We start from the raw sequence: 24,566 nt of genomic DNA on the forward strand, positions 1-24,566 counted from the left end.
TTACAGAATAGTATCTAAAAGCTGTATGACAGCAATTAGAACATAAGCCTTGAAGTTAGGGTGCAAAATGTAGCTCACCTCTGTTTACTTTGTAAGACAATTTCAAATTATGTAAGCTATCAAAGAATCTACCTTGTGCGGATAAAACAAAACAAAACTAAACACCATTTCTTGGCTTAGTTTAAAGGAGAAACTTTTAAAATGCTTAACTGAATGCCAGGTGCATAGTAAGCATAACATAAATTTAGCTGGTTCTATGTTATGGATAATTATTGTCTTTTTTTTTTTTTTGAGATTATATATATAAATGTGTGTGTGTGTAGGAATATATAAAAGATGTCTTTCTGAATTGGTTAAAAGTCTCAAAAGAACATGCTCCACCATTACCTACATCATGTACACAGTTCAGTGGAAGCAAGTGGTTAAGCACCATGAACATAGCCTGGGTACTGGCTTATTTTTTTGAAGTAACCTCATTTTGCGTAGAAAAACAATAAAATCTTACAAAATGGTGATAGTAATTATTGGATTTTTAAAAAATAATTCTATATTTTTCAAAAAGAAAGATTTTTTTTTAAAGCTCTTTATTGGAATATAATTGCTTTACATTCTTGTACCAGCTTTTGAGGTACACCAAAGTGAATCAGCTGTATTTATACATATATATATCCCCATATCCCCTCCCTGCCATGACTTAGATTTTTCTATTTTAAAAGTGTGGCATTTATCCCAGTTAAGACAGGACAATAAAATAAAACTGACCAATATTTCTCATCAGCATAGAAGCAAAATATCTTTAACAGAATATTAGCAAATCAAATCCAGAAGTATATAGAAAGAATAATACACCATGACCAAGTGGGGTTTATTTGAAGAATTTAAGCCTGGTTCAATATTTGAAAATCAGACAATATAATCTACATTAAAGAAGATTAAAAGTTAAATAAGAAAAACCACATGATCATATCAATTGATGCAGAAAAAGCACTTGGCAGAATGTAACATCCATTCTTAATAAAAGTTCAGAAAACTAGGAAGAGAAGGGAACTCAGTGTAATGAAGGGCAACTACAAACCCACTAGAGTTGGCCTCATACTAATGGTGAAAGAATTAATTCCTTCTAAGATTGAAACAAGGTAAGAATGTCTTCTCTCACCACACTTAATCAACATAGTACTGGCAATTTTAACAAGTGCAACAAAGCAAGAAAAGGAAATTGGAAAGGAAGGAATGTAACTGTCCCTATTTTTAGATGATGCGATTGAATATGTAGAAAATCCTAAGGAATCTACAAAAGCAAAAGAAAAAACCCAAAACAATTGCTAGAACTAAGTGAGTTTAGCAAGATTATAGGATACATAAAGGTCATCTCTACTTCTGTATTCTAGCAATATACAATAGAAAGCTGAACTTAAAATACAACTTACAATAGCTTAAAAATTTCTTAAGTATAAATCTAAAGAAGATGTACAGGTTCTGTACACTGAGAACTACAAAATACTGATGAAAGAAATCAAAGAAGACCTAAATAAATGGTGAGAGATACTATGGTCATGGATAGGAAGGGTCAACCTAGTTAAGATATCAGTTCTACAGAAATTGATCTATAGACTTAACGAAATAAAATTCTAGCAGGCTTGTTTTGTAGATGTAAATAAGTTGATTCTAAAATTTATATGAAAGATCAAAGGAACTGAAAATAGCTAAAATGGTTTTCAAAAAAAAAAAAGAAACTTGGAATACTCACATTGTACAACTTAAGAGTTACTCTAAAATGCAGTAATTAGGACTGTGGTGAAGACATAGAAACAGATCAGTGGAACAGAGTAGAGAATCTACAAATAGATCCACACAAATATGGCCAATATCTTTTTACAAAGGTTTAAAAGCAATTCAATAGAGGAAGCATAGCCATTTCAACAACTGATACTGGAGCTGCTGGACATTTCATTAAAAAACAAAAAACAAACAAAAAAACCCCTTGACCTAGACCTCACATCTTAAGCATAAATTAACTCATAAAGAATTATAGATCTGAATGTAAAGCACAAAACTCTAAAACTTCTGGAAGTAAGAAAATCTTCATGATTTTGGGTTAGGTAAAGAATTAGACATGATACCAAAAGCACAATCAATCCAAAAAAATTTATAAATTGGATTTCATCCAAATTAACAACTTTCGCTCTATACAACAAAAATGGAAAGACAAGCTATAGATGGGAGAAAATCACATATCTGCTAAAGGGCTTATATGCAGCATATAAAATGAATTTTAAAACTGAACAAAACACGGGAATTCCCTGGCAGTCCAGGGGTTAGGACTGCATGCCTTCATTGCAGAGGATGTGGGTACGATCTTTGGTTGGGGAACTAAGATCCCACAAGCTGCGCGGCGTGGCCAAAACAAACCAAAACCGAAACAAACTAAACAATGAAATCCAAGCAACCCAATTTAAAAAGTAAAAGACATTCATACTAACGAGTTTTCACCAAAGAGAGTATAAAGATGGTAAATATGTACCTGAAAAGTTGTTCAGTGTTATTAACCATTAGGGAAATGGAAATTAAAATAACAGGACTACTACACAACTAGTAGAATAACCAAAGTAAGAAATATACTAACGATACCAAGTGTTGATGGGAATACAGAGAAACTGAAACTCTTATAGTGCTGATAGGATATGGTCATTCTGGAAAATGATTTGTCAATTTCTTATATAAAGTGAAGCACAGCAATCCCAGTCCTATGTATCTGCCTTAGAAAAAAGAAAATTTATATTTACATAAAAACCCAGGCAATGGTGTTAGTAACAGCTGTATTTATAGTAGTAAAAAACTGGAAATGGAACTTCCCTGGTGGCTCAGTGGTTAAGAATCCACCTGCCAATGCAGGGGACACAGGTTCACTCCCTAGTCTGGGAAAATCCCACATGCCGTGAAGCAGCTAAGCCTGTGTGCCGCAACTACTTAGGCTGCATGTCACAACTACTGAAGCACATGTGCCTAGAGCCTGTGCTCCACAACAAGAGAAGCCACTGCAGTGAGAAGCCCACACACCGCAACTAAGAGCAGCCCCCTGTCGCTGCAGATAGAGAAAGCCCGTGCTCAGCAGCCAAGACCCAATGCAGCCAAAAATAAATAAATAAATAAATAAATAAATAAATAAATAATAAAAAGTTTATATTTTAAAAAAAACCTTGGAAACAATCCACATGTCCTTCAACAGGTGAATTATAAACTGGTACATTCATGCATATAAAATTACATTAAAAAGGAAGGAACTATTCATCCACACAACAACTAGGGAGAATCTCAAGGACATTACATTGGATGAAAGAAGCCACTTTGGAAAGGTTATATACTGCATGATTCCACTTATATGACATTCTCAAAAAGCAAACTATAAGAATGAAGAACAGATCAGCAATTTCTAGAGATTATTGATGGAGAGAGGAGGTGACTGTAATGGGAGTTCAGTGGAAATGTCTTGATTAGAAATATAATCTTGAGAGACCTCAGTATGTAGTTGATATTTTAAAGCCCTAAGGTTAGATTGTCAAGAGAGTTCAAAATAAATAGAAGAGAATAGTTTAGGACTGAGGTGGTAGAATATAGCCATGGACACTTTTATGTTAAGAGAATGTTTAAAAATGAGTAATCAGCAAAGGAAACTGAGAAAGAGCAGTCATTGAGATAAGAGAAAAGCCAGTAGTTTATTGTCCTTGAATCCAAGGATAGAAAGTATATAAAGGAGAAAGAAATGATCAAATGCTGCTGATGTATCAACTAAGGTGATAGTTGAGCAGTGACAATAGGGTTTTGCAACATGGAGACCACACATGACCTTTAAAAGAGCAGTTTTGATGCAGTAGTGGAGGTAAAATTTTAAGGTGGGATCAACAGAATGAGAGAAACAGAAATATCTTTTGAAGAGTTTTAGTGTAAACAAAATAGAAACAGTCACAGACAGAGATCAGACTAGTGGTTACCAGTGGGAAGAGAGAAAGGAGAGGGGCAAGATAGGAGTAGGGGATTAAGAGGCATAAAATATTATGTAGAAAACAAATAACATACAAGGATGTATTGTACAGTGCAGGGAATATAGCCAATACTTTATGATAACATTAAATGGAATATAATCTATAAAAATATTGAATCACTATGTTGTTCACCTGAAGTTAATATAATGCTGAAACTCAATTGTACTTCAAAAAAAATAAAATAGCTTACTGGCATTATAAAAATTATTAAAGAAATTTAAATGGTGCCCTGGAAAATATCTACTTAATACAAAAGAAGATATTAAAGGAAGAATAGAAGATCAAAAAAGAGACAATTAGAAAACAAATAGCAACACCAGAGGTGCAATTCCAACCATGTCAATAATAAGGATGGATTAAAGACTCCAATCAAAAAGCAGAAATTTATAGACTGGATTAAAAAAATAAGATTTGACTATATACTATCTGCAAGAAACACTTTAGATTCAAAGATGCAAATAAGTTGAAAGTAATAATAAAAGGATGGGAAAAGATATGCCATGCAAACAATAACTATAAGACAGCTGGAGTGGCTATGCTAATATCAGGCAAAACAGATATAAAGACAAAAAAATTACTAGGAAAAAAGGGGAACACTTTATCATGATAAAAAAGTCAATCAGGAAAATATAACGGGCTTCCCTGGTGGCACAGTGGTTAAGAATCTGCCTGCCAGTGTAGGGGACATGGGTTCCAGCCCTGGGCCAGGACGATCCCACATGCCGCAGGGCAACTAAGCCCATGAGCCACAACTACTGAGCCCAAGTGCTGCAACTACTGAAGCCCACACGCCTAGAGCCTATGCTCCACAACAAGAGAAGCCACCACAATGAGGAGCCCGCACACCACAATGAAGAGTAGCCCCTGCTCTCCACAACTAGAGAAAGCTCATGCACAGCAACAAAGACCCAACACAGCCAATAAATAAAAAGTAATAAAAAGAAATTAAAAAAAAGGAAAATGTAGCAATTATAAACATATATGCACCTAACAACAGGGCCCCAAGATACATGAAGAAAAACAACTGAAAGAAGAAATAAAACATTTAATAATTCCACAAAAATAGTTAAAGACGTCAATGTCCCACTCTCAATAATGGATAGAATAATCAGAGAGAAAATCAGTAAGGATGTATAAGGCTTGAAAAATACCATCAACCAACTACCAACCAACTAGGCCTTGCTGACATCTCTTGATAACTTTACCCAACAACAGCAGAATACAAATTCTTGCCAAGCAAACAAGGAACTTTTTCAAGGATAGACTATATGCTATGCTGTAAAACAAGTCTCATAAATTTAAAATTATTTAAAACATATAAAGTATATTTTCCAACCATAATAAAACTAAGGAAACAACAGCACAAGGAAATATGAGAAATGTACATTAGATGAACTGTGGGTCAAAGAGGAAATCACAAGGGAAATTAGAAAATATTTTGAGATGAATGCATTCTAAATATTTTTAATTTTTTGTATATTATGATGTTTTGACATTTTAAAAAATCCTTTTTAGGTGGGAGAGACTTTCCCTCCTAGGGCTAGCCAATTCTTAGAGATAGCATAAGGCCCAGCTTGGAGCATGTCTTTGATATGAAAACTAATAAATCCAGAGCCAGGCTTCCTTTATCTGGCCCATACACCCCAAAAGGTAATATTCCTCTGCTTTAATTATCCTAGAATCAGATGATGCGCAACCTGTAGCCCAAAGCTTTCAAAAAATTACTCAAACTAACCAATCCTAAGCTCTTCACCCTGCCTTGCTTTGCTTTTCCCATGAACACCCCAATAATAAAGGTGTGTCTATTTTCAGATGAAATGGTCCTGTATAGTTGTCCCTTGGTATCTGTGGGGGATTGGTTCCAGGACTTGCTGAGGATACCAAAGTCTGTGGATGCTCAAGTCCCATAGTCAGCCCTGAGTATCTGGATTCTGCATCTGTGGATTCAACGAATCAGATTGTGAACATAGTACACAGTCTGTTCTTGGTTGAATCCACAAATGTGGAACTCATGAATATGGAGGGCCAACTGTATATTTACTGAAAAAAATTCACATGTAAGTGGACCTGTGCAGTTCAAACCTGTGTTGTTCAATGATCAACTGTATATAGAAAACCTTAAAGGCTCCACTAAAAAATTGTTAGAGCTAGTAAATGAATTCAGTTAAGTTGCAGGATACAAAATCAACAAAAATCAGTTGTTTTTCTATACACTAGCAATGAACAGTCTGAAAAAGAAATTAAAGATAGAATTCCACTTACAATAGCATCACAAACAAACAATAAAATAAAACAGGAATAAATTTAACCAAGAAGGTGAAAGATCTGTACACTGGAAACTATTAAACATTGATTCAAGAAATGAAAGAAGATACAAATAAATGGAAAGATAGTCTGTGTTCATGGATTGGAAGACTAATGTTAAAATGTCCATACTACTAAAGTGATCTACAGATTCAGTGCAATTCTTATCAAAATTTCAATGGCATTTTTCACAGAAATAGGAAAAAGCAGTTCTAAAATTTACATGGAACCACAAAAGATCATGAATAACTAAAGCAATGCTGGGAAAAAAAAAAGTTGGAGGCATCACACTACCTGATTTTAGAACATACTGCAAAGCTAAAGTAGTTATGATGCTGGCATAAAAACAGACATATAGACAAATGGAACAGAATGGAAAGTTCAGAAATACATCCACACATTAATGGTCAGTTGATCTTTGACAAAAGTGCCAAGAACATACAACGGAAAAAAGACAGTCTCTTTCAATAAATGGTGTTGGGAAAACTGGTTATCCACCTGCAGAAGAATGAAATTGTACCTCTTTCTGACTCCATAAACAAATACCAACTCAAAATGGATTAAAGACTTAAATGTAAGATCTAAAACTGTAAAACAACAAAATAAAACATAGGGAAAAAGCTTCTTTTTTTAAAAAAATTTATTATTTGGTTGTGCTGGGACTTAGCTGTGGCAGGTGGGCTCCTTAGTTGTGGTTCACAGTCTCCTTAGTTGTGGCATGTGAACTCTTAGTTGCAGCATGCATGTGGGATCTAGTTCCCTGGCCAGGGATCGAACCCAGGCCCCCTGCATTGTGAGTGTGGAGTCTTAACAATTGTGCCACCAGGGAAGTCCCTGAAAAAGCTTCTTGACATTGGTCTGGGCAATTATATTTTGGATATGACACCGAAAGCACAGGCAATAAATGCAAAAATAGACAAATGGGATTGCATCAAAGTAAAAAGGTTCTTCACAGATAAGAAAACAGTAAAAAAAAAATAAATGAAGAGAACTTATGGATTGAGAGACTATATTTCTGAACCATATATCTGGTAAGGGGTTAGTATCTAAGATATATAAGAAATCCAAACAACTCAATAGCAGGCAAAAGACCTTAGTAGACATTTCTAAAAAGAAGATATACAGCTGTCCAACAGGTATATGAAAATATGCTTAACATCACTAATCATCAGGGAAATGCTAATCAAAACTACAATAAGATATCACATTACACCTGTTAGAAAGGAGGTAACAAGTGTTGGTGAGGATGTGGGGAAAAGGGAACATTTGTACATTGTTGGTGGGAATGTTAACTGGTACAGCCATTATGGAAAACAGTATGGAGGTTTCTCAAAAAATTACAAATAGAACTGCTGTCTAATCAAGCATCACACTTCTGGGTATATATCCAAGGGAAATAAATCAATATCTCTAAGAAATATTCTCACTCACATGTTCGTTGCAGCATTATTCACAATAGCCAAGACATGAAATCAACCTAAGATTCCAACGATGGAATCGACACATGAATGGATAAAGAAAATGTGGCATATATGCAATGGAATATCATTCAGCCTTAAAAAAATTAGGAAATATTGAGATTTGTGATAATATGGATGAAACTGTAGGACATTATGCTAAATGAAATAAGCTAGGCACAGAAAGGTAAATACTGCATGATTCCACTTATATATGAATGTAAAAAATTTGAACTCATAGAAACAGAGATGATTATCAGGGACTGGAGGATGAGGGAAACGGGGAAATGTTTATCAAAGAGTACAAAGTTGTAGTTATGTAGAATGAGTAAGTCTAGAGAGCTGATGTACAGCATGTTAACTGTAGTTAATAATACTGTAGTGAGTACTGGAAATAGGCTAAAAGAATATATTTCAGATGCTCTTATCACTCAGAATACAACTGTGAGGAGATGATAAGTTAATTAGCTTGACTAGTAATTACTTCATTATATACATGTATATCAAATCATGTTGAAAAAATAAAAGGTTAAAAATGTTTTTTTTAAAATCCACTTGAGCCTTGGTCTTCCCTCTCAGAGATTCTGAGTTAAGTGGTCTGGGGCATTGCCTGGGTCTTGGGGGAAAAAAAAAGTTCTTCAAAAATCTTCCAAAATGTAGAAGGGAATGCTTCGGAACTCATTTTATGAGGACGATATTACCCAGATGCTAAAGCCAGACAGAGATTTCACAAGAAAAGAAAACTAGAGACCATTATCTTCCTTAAATGTAAAAACAAAAATCCTTAATAAAGATTCACAGTATGACTCCTAAACTATATAAAAAGAATCATATACCATGACCAGGTGAGATTTAGCTCCAGAATTCAGGATTGTTTTTACATTTGAAAATCAAGTAGTATGATGCACTGTAGTAGTAGGATAAAGGGAGAACTGCATGATCATCTCATTAGATGAGTAAAAAATGTTGACCAAAGTAACACCCATTTAAGTTAAGCAGTCTCACAAACTGGGAATAGAAGGCTTTTTTTCTACCTAATAAAGGACATTCGTGAAAAATCTATACCTAACATTATATCTAGTGGGGGAAAGGATGATGCTTTTATGATTGGGAATAAGACAAGGGTATCAGTTCTTACCACTTTTATTCAAGATTGTATTGGAGGTTCTAGCCAGAAAACTGATGGAATAAAAAGAAATAAAAAGCAGCTAGAATGGGAAAGAAGTAAAACTTTATTTGCAGGCGACATGATCTTTTATGTAGAAAATCCTAAAAGACTTTTTAAAATGTAGTAGAACTAATAACCACTTTCAGCAGAATACATTACCAATATACCAAAATCAATTGTATTTCTATATAGTAAACATAAATTCCAGTTGGATTAAAGATATAAATGTCAATCTAGAATTCTATACCCAGCAATAATATGTTTCAAAACTAAAGGTAGGGGACTTCCCTGGTGGCATAGTGGTTAAGAATCTGCCTGCCAATGCAGGGAACACAGAATCAATCCCTGGTCCAGGAAGATCCCACATGCCCTGGAGCAACTAAGCCCCTGCACCACAAATACTGAGCCCGTGCTCTAGAGCCTGTGCTCCGCAACAAGAGAAGCCACCGTAATGAGAAGCCTGCTCACCGCAATGAAGAGTAGCCCCTGTTCTCTGCAACACAGCCAGTAAATAAATAAATTTATTTTAAAAACCCATATGTCAACATAAATGCTTGCCTGGGAATGTTCATAGTATCATTTTTCATAATAATAAAAAAATGGAAACAACCCAAATCTTTATCAGCCAGTAAAGGGACAGACAATAATATGGTATATTCATACCGTGGAATACTGAGACGTTGCAACATGAATGGACCTCACAAACATTACACTAAGTAAAAAATGTCACATATTGCTTCAATGGTCTAATATAATTTAGAAAACATATGAGACATCTTCCATCCTCGAGTTGGACTGGAAGATGCCTTAGAGGACTGGGGCAGGGAGGGTGGGGGGGAATCGAGGTGGGGGCGTCAAGGAAGGGAGGGAATATGGGGATATGTGTATAAAAACAGTTGATTGAACCTGGTGTACCCCCCAAAAAAATAAAATAAAAAAAAAAAAAAAAAAAAAAAAAAGAAAACATATGAGAATAATCTATTATATCTATCCATATTTTTACTCTTTCTTTTGTTCTTCCTCACATTTCAATTTTTCTTCTTAAAATTTTTTTCTGTTGAAGACCCACTTTTAGCCATTTTTAAAGGTCTGCTGATGACAAATTCTCTTCATTTTCTTTCATCTGAAAGAAATGATAGATTTCCTCCTTCATTCTTGAAATATATTTTCACTGGGAATAGAATTCTGTGTTGAGAGTGCTTTTCTTTCAACATGTGAAAAATGTGTGTCAATTCCCTATGGCCCCTATTATTCTGATGAAAAATCCACTGCTCAAAAAATTGGCACAAGTGTGTGAAGCAATTATATTCCAATAAAGAGCTTAAAAAAATCCACTGTTATTCAAATCATTGATTTTCTATAATGTTTTGTTTATCTCTAGCTGCTTTCAAGATTTTTTCCCTTTGTGTTTGATTTTTTGAAATTTGGTTATTATGTGTCTTGGTGTGGATTTTTTTTTTTTTTTTTTTGAGTTTGTCATCTTTGGAGTTTATTCACTGTCTTGAATCTGGAGATTTGTACAAATCTCCACATTCAAGACCATTGAAGCAAAAATTACACTTTCTGATGTGGTTCTCAATGTGTTTAGAGTAATATTTAAAGCAATTATACTCTAAAAGGGAGAGGGTACAGGGACCTTAATGGAGGTATGCACAATGATCTGCATCTTCACTTTTTCATCTTAAAAATTCTGTTTCTTTCTACATTTCTATCTGAATTGTTAATAGATGTACCATAATTTATTAAAATGTCCTCTATTAAATAATATTAGTTTCCAAATATTTATTATCACAAGCAATGCTGCAAAGAACATCTTTGCATGTGTGAATAGTTCTGTAAAATATATTCCTAGAACTGCTAGATAAAAATTTACAAAATACCTTTATCTCCATTTGCAATCACACCCATTGCTACCCTCTGCTTCATGGAACCATAAATCTAGTATTTGTTTCTACAGATTTGCCTTTTCTGGACGTTTAGCATAATTGAAACTATACAGATTTGCCTTTCACCAAATTTGGGAATTTTTCAGCCATTATTTCTTCAAATATCTTTTCGGCCTTATTCTCTTTTCTTCTCTTCTTCCGTAGCTGTGATACAAATGTTAACTCTTTAATTGTTGCCTCTTTTTTTCAGTCTGTTTTCTCTCTATCATTCAAATTGGGTAATTGTATATATTATATATATTATATATCATATAATTATATCTTCAGGTTTACTGATTCTTTGCTCTGACCTATTAATTCTACTATTAAGCCCACGTAGTGAGTTTTTAAGTTATTTTATTTGGTTCTTTCATATCTCTAACCACCACTGTGAACTTGCACAAGTTATTTAACCTCTTTAGACTTCAGTTTCCTGATAATTATAGTTCATGTTTATCCAAGAAGTTTGCTGAGATACCTCAAGGATATAAGGCTTCACTCAGTGTCTAGCAAAAAGTAAGCATTCCATAAATACTAGTTCTCATCTAAAAATTATTTTCCTGCAAAAAATTGACATAAAATATTTCTGACTTTCTGGTGTGTGATTTTTAATGTATTTTTATTGTCTCATTTCACAGGTACATTGATTTTTTTAAATTGAGGTATAATTGACATACAATATTATATTAGCTTTAGGTGTACATTATAGTGATCCAATATTTATAAACATTTTGAATGATCACTATGGTAAGTCTAATTACCATCTGTAGCTATACAAGTTATTACAATATTATTGACTGTATTTCCTATGCTGTACATTACCTTCCTATGGCTGATTTGTTTTATAACTGGAAGTTTGTACCTCTTAATCCCCTTCATCTATTTTGCTTACTCTGCAATTTTCTACCCTGTGGCAACCACCAGCTTTTTTCCCTGTATCTATGAGTCTGTTTCTGTTTTGTTTTATTTGTTCACTTATTTTGTTTTTTAGATTCCATATATAAGTGAAATCATATGGTAATTGTCTTTTTCTATCTGACTTGTTTTATTTAGCATAATAACCTCTAGGTTCATCCATGTTGTCAAAAATGGCAAGACTTGATTCTTCCTTATGGCTGAATAATATTCCATTGGGTATATATGTGTGTATGTGTGTGTACACATATTACATCATCTTTATACATTCATCTATTAATGAACACTTAAGTTGTTTCCATATTTTGGCTATTTTAAATAATGCTGAAACAAACATAAGAGTGCATATATCTTTTCAAGTAAGTGTTTCTCTTTTTCTTGGATGAATACCCAGAAGTGGAATTCCTGAGTTGTATAGTAATTCTATTTTTATTTTTTTCACACCTTGGCATCTTTTTGTACCCATTCCTTACTCATGTTTACCTGATTTTCTCAAGAAAAAAATATATTTACTTTATTTCTTTTAGGTAATATTGGTTTATAACATTATATGTTTCACGTGTACAATATTACATTTCCACTTCTGTATACATTACAGCATGCTTACCACCAAAAATTTAGTTTCCATCTGTCATCATGAAGTTGCCCCTCCTATTTAGTCCTCTCCTCAATTCCTTGCCCTCTTATAATCACTACTCTGTTCTTGTCATCTATATGTTTGCTTTGGTTTGGTCATTTTGTTAGTTTTTTATATTCCACAATATGAGTGAAATCATACAGTATTTGTCTTACTCTGGCTGACTTATTTTACTTAGCATAATACCCTCAAGGTCCACCCATGTTGCAAATGGCAAGATTTCATCTTTTTTAGAAGGGCTAAATAGTATCCCGCTGTTTATATATACCACATCTTCTTTAACTGTTCATCTGTTGATGGAACTTAAGTGGTTTCCATATCTTGGCTATTGTAATATAGTGCTGTGATGAACACAGAAGTGCATATATCTTTTCAAAGTAGTGTTTTCATATTCTTTGGATAAATACCCAAAGCTGCATCATATGGTAGTTCTATTCTTAATTTTTTGAGGAATCTCCATACTGTTTTCCATAGAGGCTGCACCAGTTTACATTCCCACCAACAATATATGAGGGTTCCCTGTTCTCCACATGCTTGCCAACACTTGTTATTTCCTGCCTTTTTGATAATAGCCATTCTAACAGGCATGAAGTGATATTTCATTGTGATTTTGATTTGCATTTCCCTGATGGTTAGTGATGTTGAGCACCTTTTCATGTTCCTGTTGGCCATCTGTATGTCTTTTGGAAAAATGCCTATTCAGATCCTTTGCCCATTTTTAAGTTGGATTTTTTTTTCTATTGAGTTGAATGAGTTCTTCATATATTTTGGATATTAACCCCTTATCAGATATATAGTTTGAAAATATTTTTTTCCATTCAGTAGGTTGACTTTTCACTTTGTTAATTGTTTCCTTTGCTGTGCACAAACTTTTTATTTTGATGTAGTCCCACTTGTTTATTTTTGCTTTTGTTGCCCTTGTTTTTGGTGTCAGATCCAAAAAAATCATCCACAGGACCAATGTCAAGGAGCTTACCACCTATATTTTCTTCTAGGAATTTTATAATTTCAGGTCTTACATTCAATTCTTTCATCTGTTTTGAGTTAAATTTTTGTGAGTGGTATAATCTAGTGTTCTAGTTTCATTCTTTTGCATGTGGTTGTCCAGTTTTCCAGAACCATTTATTGAATAGACTTTCTTTTCCCCATTGTATATTCCTGGCTCCTTTGTTATAAATTAATTCACCACATATATGTGAGTTTATTTCTGGATTCTCTATTCTGTTCCATTGATTGATGTATCTGTGTTTATTGTATTATACTTTTATTTATATCATATTGGTTACTATAGGTCTAAAATATAGTTTGAAATCAGGGAATGTGATACCTCCAGCTTTGGTGTTCTTCTCAAGATTGCTTTGGCTAATTAGAGTCTTTTGTGGTTCAATTTAGATTTTAGCATTGTTTGTCTTATTTTGTGAAAAATGCCATTGGAGTTTTTAAACTATTTATTTTATTTATCTGTTTATTTTGCTGCACTGGATCTTAGTTGGGGCATGCAGACTTCTTAGTTGTGGTGTGTGGACTCTTAGTTGCAGCATGCAAACTTTTAGTTGTGGCATGCATGTGGGATCTAGTTCCCTGACCGGGGATCGAACCTGGGCCCCCTGCATTAGGAGCATGGACTCTTACCCACTGGACCACCAGGGAAGTCCCGCCGTTGGAATTTTGATAGGGATTGCATTGAATCTGTAGATTGCTTGGGGTAGTATGGTTATTTTAACAATATTAAGTCTTCCACTCTATGAGCATGATGTATCTTTTCATTTATTTTTGTTGTCTTCAGTTTCATTCATCAGAGTTTTATAGTTTTCAGGGTATAGTTTTTTCACCTCCTTGGTTAAATTTATTCCTTGGTATTTTATTTTTTTGATGCAATTGTAAATGGGGTTATTTTCTTAATTTCTCTGATAGTTTGTTATTAGTGTATGAAAGTGCAACAGATTTTTCATATATTGATTTTGTATCATGCAGCTTTACTGAATTCTTTTATTAATTCTAATGTTTTTGGTGGAGTATTTAGGATTTTCTACATATAATATCATTATTTTATTTATTTATTTATTTGGCTGCTCCAGGTCTTAGTTGCGGCATGCAGGATCTTCATTGCCATGTGCATGATTTTCATGGTGGCATGTGGGCTCTTTTAGTTGTAGCATGCGGGATCTTTTACGGGCTCTTTTATTTGTGGCATGTGGGCTCTTAGTTGTGGCATTGGGGATCAAATTCCCTGACCAGGGATTGAACCCGGGCCCCCTGCATTGGGAGTGTGGAGTCTTAACTACTGGACTACCAGGGAAGTCCCTCTGCATATAATATTGTCATCTGTAAGTAGTTAGTTTTATTTCTTCCTTTCACATTTAGAGGCCTTTTATTTATTTTTCTTGCCTAATTTCTCTGGCTAGGACTTCCAATATGTTGAATAAGAGTGGTGAGAGTGAGCATCCTTGTCTTGTTCTTGATCTTAGAAGAAAAGCTTTCGGTTTTTCACCATTGAGTATAATGTTAACTGTGGACTTATCATATATGGTCTTTATTATGCTGAACTGTGTTCCCTCTATACCCACTTTGTAGAGTTTAAATATATTATGCCATTACCTTTTGCCTTCAAAGTTTCTGATGAAAAATCTGCTCATAGTATTATGGGGGTTCCTTTGTATGCACCAAATCATTTTCTTCCTGCTCCTTTTAAGATTCTCTCTTTGTCTTTAATTTTTGACATTTAAATTTTAATGTATCTTTTATATGTCTCTTTTGGTTCATCTTATTTGGAACTCTCTGGACTTCCTGCATATGGAAGTCACTTTACTTTTAGTGGCTCTTAGTAGTAGAGAATGTGACATTACCTGTCATTGTTCCAAAGGGGAGGATCTCAGTTAGCTCCTAGATGCAAGCTGATTAGAAATTAGACTCTCAGCAACTTCTAAAGTATACGATTATATATAGTCTTTTCGGACTGCCTGCCCATTATAGCCAGGCAATTTAGAGTAGTCCCCTGTGCAACAGTGTCAAAAGTTGGAATGCCAAAGGAGTGTACAAGTTCCTTTCTGGGAGATATTAGCAACCTAGAGCAGGGCAGAGGTAGAGAACAAACATGGCATTCTTTGGCCTCCGTCCTTGAATGTGTCCAAACCAGAAGCTTGCACTTCAGGCTGAAGCTCAAGCATATAGGCCTTTTTCACAGAAAGACTGGGATGTGTTTTTCAGTCTGCTTTCTGTGCAGTGCTTTGGGAATGGTAGCTGGCCAGTAATTGTCTCTCCATTTGTTACTGTCCCAGGAGACCCATGAACAAAGCCCTGCTGCCCACCAGAGCAGGGTGATCAAGGAGTGTCCCCTAGGTAGCACCCACATAAATCAGGGCATCACACCCATTATAAGCTCCCCTCCAGGAGACACTGGCACTGCGGATTATGGCAGAGGGAGCACATAAAAATAACGCCTGACCTCTGAGGTCTCTGGAGAGGATTAAAGTGTGCCCTTACATGTGTGTTTAAGTAGAAGTCTGCCACTCAGGCCACAGCTATGAAGATAAGCTAATATGCCTCTTTTATAGAAAGACTGGGTACCTTGGTCTGTTGCCTCTTGTGCTCTGGGGGTGGTAGCTGTGTAAGAATTCTTTCTCCTTTGGTTGCAGTCCTGTGGGACCCTGAAGTGCAAGCCCCATTTGTCACCAGGCGATCTAGATTTGTCCTGTGGGCCTCAGCTGGAAGAGTCGGTGTTCCTGAGGAGGGTGTAAGCTCCTTTTCAGGAGTTACCAGTGAGCTGGAGCATGGCAGAGGGAGAGCATGAAAATGGCACCTGCCAGCTTCCATCTCTGAGAGTATCCCTGGAAGCTGTGTGTGTTAAATTAGATGTCTCCTCCTCCAGCTGACACTTTAACATAAGCAAATATGCCTCTTTCACATAAAATCTGGGCACTGTTGGCTGCTTCTATGCTGGTCCCTAGTGTGAATCGATCTGAGCGTGTGACCTGTTTAAATGAGCCATTTAAAAGAGCTATTTCTCATTTCTTCTTTTTTAAAATTTCTCATTTCTTTATAACCTTGTGGGTCTCATGAATGCAAGCCCTATTGGTTTTCAAAGCTAGATGTTTTTTTGGGGGATTGTCTCTCAGGTGCAGGTCTTAAATGTTGAGGTACCTGATGTGGAGTTCAAACCCTTTCCTCCTTAGGGAGAAGCTCCAGGTTTTGAGTTCACTCCCAATTGTGGGTTGCAATCCTGGCAGTGGGTTTATGATGAGACTGTGCCTCAGCCTCTCCTACCTGCTTCAGTGTGTGTGTGTGTGTGTGTGTTTTCATTTGCCCAATGTGTAGGAATTGCTAGGCCGGTTTTTAGGTCCCCTCTACTCCCCCGCCCCCCGCCAACACACACACAGAGGAAATTGTTCTATATGTAGATATAGATTCTGTGTGTGCATGGGAGGAGGTGGACAGGATCTTCCTACTTTGCCATCTAGAACCAGAACTCTTTTGTTATTATTTTAATATAAGCAGCCTACAATCCTTAAAGAAATTTAATAATATACATATAGAAAATAGGAATTATATTTTTAAAGATACTTTATATTTTCTGATCTATTTATTCTTTATTTACTGATTCTTTTCTGTAGAACCAGGATTCTAAGATACACACACACACACACACACACACACACACACACACACACACACACACACACATTTCTCGTAGTCCAGGACTGATGGAGACCTGCATCTGCTTCTTTATTTTATAACTTGGATTGCACCTAGGTTAGCTAATCTATATACCTTGCCTCCTATTTTGTCAAAGGGAATGTTTATTTTTAAATATTAAGCTTTCTTGTGAACCATAAATCATAACTTCCTGTTTTTATTTAATCAGTGAGTTAATTTCAAGTTGCTCCCCAGATTTTTCATTTTCTTTCCAAAATAGCTTATTCTTAAAATATATATATTTTAACTAATACTGCTCTATAGCAAATAACCTGAAAATTTAGTGGTATAAAAACATAACCTTTAATTTTTCTCATGGTTTTGAGTGTTAGGAATTTGGGAAGGCAGTTCTAACTTGGGGGTTTCTCATACAGTTTTCATCAGATGTCATCTGGGGCTATAGTCATCTGAAGGTTCTCCTGGGCTAGTCATCTACAATGGCTTACTCATGGGGCTGAGTGTTGATGCTGCCTGTTGGGAGCTCAGGTGAACCTGTCAAGTGGAGCACTTACATGCTGTTTGTCCAGCAGAGTGGCCTTGAGATAGTTGGATTTTTCACTTGGCAGTTAGTTTTCTCCAGAGCAGGGGTCCTGAGAATCATGCAGAAACTTTTCAGACTTCTAAAGGGCTTTTTAGACCTATTCTTGGAAGTCACATAGCATCACTTCTACCATGTTTCATTGTTTGAAGCAGTCACAAGCCTACCCAGACTCAAGGCAAGGTGACATAGGCCCCATCATGAGATGAGTGTCAAAGAACTTGTGGGCAATATTTTAAAACTACCTTATTGCTATTTAAACTTTACATATACTATACTTTACATATAAAGTGTACTTTACATATAACATGCATAGATTTTAAGTGTTGAGTTCAGTCAATTTTGACAGTTGTATAGACCCATGCATCTACCACCTGAAGAAAGGAATGGAACCATTTTTCTCTGTAAAGTTGCCTTGTGCTTCTTTCAAGTTGGTCCGCTCCCCACCCCTTCCACAGAGGCAACCACTGTTTGACGTCGCTTACCACAGATTAATTTTTCCTGTTCTATGAAGTCATATAAATGGAATTATATATTTGTGTGTGTGTGTGTGTGTGTGTGTGTGTGTGTGTGTATTTGGGTTCTTTCACTCAACACAAATCTTTGAAATTCATCCATGTTATTGCATGTATCAGTTTGTTATTTTTTATTGCGGAGTCATATTTTATTATATGACTATACCACAATTTATTACCTTGCCTGTTATTGGACCTTTGGGTTATTTCAAGTTTAAGACTATTATAAATGAAGATGATATGAACATTCTGGTATGCATCTTCATATGTTATCAGGGTATCTTTAGGAGCAATATTGTATTACTATTCAAACCCAGTGTTTCTAAAGTGTCTCTATGCCCAAAGATCTTTGATAAAACTTACCTTTCTCTCTATAAGATTTTCTGTCCAGCTTCTTGGGATTAAGGCGTCTACAGCCTATAGGATCTACTAGACAGAGCCTATAGTTTTTAGGAACCTACAGCTTATAGGATAAAGAATGGAACGGTATCAAGAAAACCACTCTATCTACATCATTCATCATTTTAATTACATAAAAGCTCAGAATGAAAATTTAGAGATGGCTATAAAAAATGGAAATTCCCCCTTAAAACCAACTTCTCCTATTATTACTCAAATCTCATCCACTAGAGGTAAAAAATTATTAGAGTAGACCATCATTCCAGATTTCTTTCTGTGTGCGTGTGTGTGTGTAGGAAGAGAATTGTTGCTGGAGGACTGGAACTTCATTACTGACTACAAATCTGAGCTCAGCAATGAGGACACTAATGCCCTTACAAGGTGACTCTTAACTCTGAGATATTGCAGCTGTTGCCAAAAGGGAGGAGATTCATTGTCTCCCCCCAGACTGTAGATAGTTGTTTGCTCTTTGGCTATAGGCAAGTTATCTCTATCCTAGTTAGGATTGGAAGACTTAAGTAAACCACAGTGCAGGCTTGGAAAGGATCCTATTTTTGTAAGGAAAGGCTAGGGCCTCTGCTATGAATATGGGTGATTTGTTAGAATATGCTACTGAGACTATCATCCAGATGATACAATGTTCAATATGAGTATTAATTTGCCTTATGAATTCTGCCCAGTGGTCCTGAGTGCAAAACAAGATTGATTTGAAAATGTAGAGAAGAAAAGAATCTTGGATTGGTAAGGGGTTGATTTTTTTTTTTAAACAGGCTGATGGTGTCAATTGTTAACTTAAGATCTGTATCTGCTACATAAATCTTTAATTGTGTACTAGATTAATGAAGATACTTTGGGAAATCAGGTCAAAATAAATGGACAGAAATTATGAACCATACATGATAACGATAATAAACAAGACATTTATTTTTCATACTCATTTGGGGGAAAGGAGAAAAGTCAGTTTGCTCTAACCAATGATGGTCTTTTTGAAGGAGTCTCCATTTATTCCATAAAATTGGATAGGTTGTTTAACCTCAGTGGATTTTATGCTGTTAATTCATAAAGAGAACTTCCTTTGAAGAGAGCAGTTATAGGGTGAGCCTTTGTGAGCAGCTTCGCTGGTGCACAGCCAGACTCCCTCTCTGAGTGAAGCTTTTCCCACACTGGCCACACAGATAGGGTGTCTCTCCTGTGTGGATTTTGCCATGCAGGATACAGTTCCCCCTGGTGTGGAAACTCTTCCTACATTGTGCGCAGGCATAGGGTTTCAGGCCTGTGTGGACTCTGATATGAACAATTAAGCTTCCTTTCTGACTGAAGGCTTTTCCACACTGATCACATCTATAGGGCTTCTCACCACTATGAACTCTTCTGTGAACAGCAAGGTTACTTTGATTCCTGAAGCTTCTCTGACAAATAGCACACTCATAGGGTTTCTGTCCGGTGTGGAGTCTTTCGTGAACGGCCAGACTACCTCGTTGACTAAAGCTTTTCCCACACTCCTTGCACTGATAGGGCTTCTCTCCTGTGTGTATTCTTTGATGTGTAACAAGATTGCCTTTGGCCCTAAAGCTTTTTCCACAATGGGTACACTCAAAGGGCTTCTGACCAGTGTGGATTCTCTCATGTAATGTGAGACTACCCTTCTGCCTGAAGGATTTTCCACATTCCTGGCACTCATAGACCCTCTGTCTCACTCCAGGTGAATCTTCCTGTAGTGTCTTAGAATCTGGGGATTTTTGTTCCAGCTTCTCTCTTCTGAAAGAATTCTGGAAATCCCAGCTTGAGGATCCTGTGGCCTCAGAGTGATCATATTTGTGGTGGGCTTCTGTCATCACATCTGGTAAAATGAGAGGGAAGTCATGTAAGATGCACCAATATGCTGAGTGGGAAGAACAGGGAAAAAAGAAATAATGCTTTGAGTGCTTATTATGTGCCAGATATTATACGAGAAACTTTGCATAGATGATTTAATCCTGAAAACAACCTATTGCTATAGTTAAGGAAATGAAGGTATGAGGAGGTTGTCAAAGATCATGCAACTGGGTAAGCACAGAATTCAGACACAGGCATGCTCCATAGCAGTGTACTGCCTCTAAATTTAGTTGAATTTAGCCTCCCAAATAGTCTTGTGTATAGACATGACTATCTCCATTTTATAGATAAGAAAACAGGCTCAGAAAAATTAAGAAAACTATACAAGATCAAATTTAGTCCCATGCCCAAGTTTTATCTGACCCCAAAACAAGTGTGGATCCAGGTTGTGTAAGGCCTAAAGCTTCAAAATTTTGAAGGGATTCCATTAAGAAACAGTATAAAAGTAGGGCCTGGGCCTTGAAGAGACCAGTGTAAGGGAAAGATCCTGAAACTTGTTTCATTAGCTTCACGAGAAATCCACCTCTGCTCTAGTCTGCTCTCCTAAGAAGTGAAGTAAGCTCCATGATGTCAGAACATACGTAGCAGAATCCTTGGTACTATTCACTCTGATCTCTGCAACCATGCAAGATAGAGCTTATTGTCCCATTTTACAGATGAAGAGCCTGGAGCTCAAGAAAGTTAAATAACTTGTCTGATACCACAGATCGAGTCAGGGCAATAAAGGAATTTTTCCAAGGAAAATCTGATCCAAGGAATTTTTCCCTTTAAAATCCATGCTATTGCAATCTGCTAAGCTATGGTGGAATTGAAATCAGTTTTGGTTTGGAAGTTATTCTCAACACTTCCTATGCAGATACTGATAGTATTTTCCAATACTGCCCTGTATATGAGCCTCCTACCGCACTTTAAATATGGGTCCATTCATCACTAATAAGAGTTTTCTTGGAGTCATCCTAGGGAGAACTCAGCTTGTTCCCCTGCCTTACCTTACCCTTTCTTATTCAGTGATTGTGCTGAGCTTTAAAACTGCTCATTCATTCTCTCAGAGACTACCTCAATATCAAGACCGTTCTGCTCTGTTTCTACTGTTATTTCTAACTCCAGCTTGCAGGCTTTCCCTGTAACCCCTAGAAAGGGGAAAGCTCCAACAAAGGAATGTCTTCTCTGCATTCTCAGCCTATTGACCAGTATTGAGAACAGGGACACTGACTATTGTGAGCAGGGGCATCCCAGCAATCAACCGACTCACTGAAAAATGCTACATTCTGGGCATATCTTCCATGACAGTCCAGCAGGGTAGCTGTTGGAAATCCAAACATGTCCACTCCTGCTGTATGACCTTAATCACCACCTCTTCATATGATTCTTCCATGGGCTGTTCTTGAGTACCTGGGGAGGGAAAAACAAACAAACAAAAACAAAACAGAACAACAAAAACAAACAGGAAAGGACAGGAGAATTGATAAGTGAGAAGAATAGTCAACAGGAGCTCCAGTTTGGGGTATGAATGATTGGAGGAAATCTGGATTGCCTGATAAAATGTCAAGTCACCTACAATGTAATTGCAAAATGGGCCAAAAGGTACCTTGACTACTTATAAATGAGTCCAGGATGAAGCAGGAGGTGGGAAAGCAGAGACGACATAAACTGAACATGTATCTCTTCCTGCCAATGCCAAGATAATGGTCCCTCCTATTTGTACCTTAGCCTTCGCATGTAATTGGAATCTTCCACTTCCTTCCTCCACCTAACCACCTGCTATTGTATCCTCCAAAGGAATTCAGAATATTTAAAAAACCCCAACATTTCAGCCTTTGTGATTGGTTCTATGATTGAAATGGCTCTCCTCTCCAGTCCCCTCTAGGCTATTAGGACAGAACAAGAGAGTTCGTATTTCCTTTTAGCACTTCTTAGGAGGATCCAGACTCTTCAAGATATGAGAATACTAGTTCTGAGGAAGTATAAACACTTGTCAATTCTTGGAAAAAGAAGACCTACTTCAGACTCCAAAACCAAGCCCAAGGCACTTCAGCTAGGGTAAGTAACTTGCCCCAAGTCCCAGAGCCAGTAAGGAGTCAAGGTGAAACAAAAGCTCAAATCCAAGACTTTCTGGATCTAAAGCCTATGTCCAGATAATTCTCTACTTCCTCATCACTAAAAAGCTGGTGAGAATTCTTATAAAATGAAATAGAATGAGCTTGACTAGACTTTACTATTCTTCCACATCCTAGGAATCCTCTTGTTCCATATTCTCTTTTTCTATTTTGGGGGGAATATTCTTATTTTAGGACCCTAATTACTGAATTCTTACACCTTATTTATGCAGTGGTTCAATGTGTAATCTTTGTTTCCCTCTAATATGTCCCATGAAAATGCTGACCTCCTGATTTAATGAAATAGCAGTATGATGCTACAATTCTTTGTTAACCCAAGTACCTGGTCTTCTTGACAACTGTACTTTCTGCTACATGTTGTGATGACTGGAAAGGCATTTAAACTCTTAATTTGGAGGACTCATCTCCAATTTGCAGTACAAGCCACAAAGCAATGCCCTATCAAAGTGTCAGGACACTACAACACCATTCATTTGAAGCTGAAGGTGTTACTGCTCAACTGCACACCCACCAAGAGTCAGTGGAAAGTATGTGCGTACCTGCTGCCTGAGGTTGAACTCCGTCCCTTGTTAGTCCAGCAAATAGTTTGGTGAGAATATGCAGGTAGAATTTACAGCTGTGTCTCTCCACATGCTGTTGAGATATTTACCAAGTAATAACTCTGTTATTACTGTGTCTCAGGAACCTCCTTGATTAATAAAGGGAAATTGTCATATTTTTCTCCCTAGATTCCACAAGTCTGAGGAATCAATTTCCTGAAGATTTTGGAGAAAATCACTTTATAGTAGAAAATATTGCTTTTCCTATCAGAAAGGCTATTATGTCCTGTGGAAAGAGCTGAGAATTAGGCCATGAGCGACTTGATTACCCTCCCTCTCCCCTTAAATGACAGTGGGCAAATAACCAAACAGCCATGACTCTATTTCCTCACTTACTAAATAGGCTGATAACAGTATACTATCAAGTAGTTCCTGGGAGAATAAAAGAACCAAATGTGGAGGGCCTCTGATATGACCTACAAATTTAAGGCCTAAAGTTTAAAGTCCTCAGGAGAGGACTAGGGGAGGGGGGAACTTTACTGTCTTGGGAGATAGTTTCAGGATTAGGAGATTCTGGTGAGGGATGGGTATTTTCCTCCGCACACCTGAATCCACTTTGTCCTTTCCCATTCTCCACCCAGAGGAGTTTGTCCTTTCTCCCTTCCACCCACCCCAGAGAGACTGCACTTTCCCCTGTCCGTCTTCTGAAACCCTCCCCGCGAGCCCTGGGGCACACCTGCCTGTGGTCTCCCCCTCCCGCGTCTCCAGGTGCAGGGCCTCCCCCCATATCCGGCCGTGCGGTGCGGTGGAGGGGCCCCTACTCCTCCCGACAGTCTCCCTTTTCGCCTCAACTCTCCCCGCCCCCACCCCAAACCCCCCTGGCCGGCCCTGCGCGCTGGGTCCCAGCACCCCGCTTTCGGGTTCAGCTGGACCGTTTCCTGCGGGCCGCAGACCTCTCCCCTCGCATCTGGCCGTCCTGGGGGTTCAGGCTGACCAGGCCTGCTCTGGGTCGCAGGGGGCTCGGGGACGGCGGCCTGCAGGCGGGGCCCTGCCGCGCCCCGGCGTACTGACCCGGCCGGCGGCCTCACTCACCGCAGCGGCGCGCGCCCGCAGACAAAGGCCGGCAACCAGCCCTCAGCAGCGCCGGCGCAAGTGGTCCGAACTACAACTCCCAGGAGGCTACGCGCGCGCCTGAGCCTCCGGCCTTGGCAGCCCCGGCTTCCCTGAGCACTGTGGGAAACGTAGTTCGGCGATGCGGTCGGCAGCTTCGTCTCTGGGGTCTGGGTGGGCGCTGGGCACTCAGGCCGCGCTTGTTTGGCCCGGAGCCAGAGGCACCGACTTGTTCGCGGATGTAGAGCGGCCAGCCATGTGGGCTATTAATCATGTCTGTGTGATGGAACCCAGTAAACACTCTGGACGCCGAGTCTCTGGAGAATTTCCCTGGT

The 24,566-nt window shown here is 37.5% G+C and overlaps 1 protein-coding gene across 8 annotated transcripts; it reads right to left on the reverse strand.

Moving 5' to 3' along the window:
* Positions 1-19,494: 19,494 nt before the first annotated feature.
* On the reverse strand, positions 19,495-24,281 carry ZNF32 (zinc finger protein 32). Of its 8 annotated transcripts, none has more exons than XM_057735983.1 (4): positions 24,214-24,281; positions 23,122-23,215; positions 21,718-21,857; positions 19,495-20,472 (listed from the first exon to the last, which is right to left on the reverse strand). In XM_057735983.1, the coding sequence occupies exons 3-4, from the start codon at positions 21,785-21,787 to the stop codon at positions 19,679-19,681; spliced, it is 864 nt and encodes a 287-aa protein (XP_057591966.1). In that variant the 5' UTR covers positions 21,788-21,857; positions 23,122-23,215; positions 24,214-24,281; the 3' UTR covers positions 19,495-19,678. The 8 variants fall into 8 exon arrangements, with proteins under 8 accessions (XP_057591966.1, XP_057591967.1, XP_057591969.1 ...); XM_057735984.1 differs by having other exon boundaries at positions 23,122-23,270; positions 24,214-24,260; XM_057735986.1 differs by lacking the exon at positions 24,214-24,281 and adding an exon at positions 24,193-24,202.
* Positions 24,282-24,566: the final 285 nt, after the last annotated feature.

The sequence above is a fragment of the Hippopotamus amphibius genome, chromosome 5 (assembly GCF_030028045.1).
Source record: "Hippopotamus amphibius kiboko isolate mHipAmp2 chromosome 5, mHipAmp2.hap2, whole genome shotgun sequence".
NCBI classification, from domain to species: Eukaryota; Metazoa; Chordata; class Mammalia; order Artiodactyla; family Hippopotamidae; genus Hippopotamus; species Hippopotamus amphibius.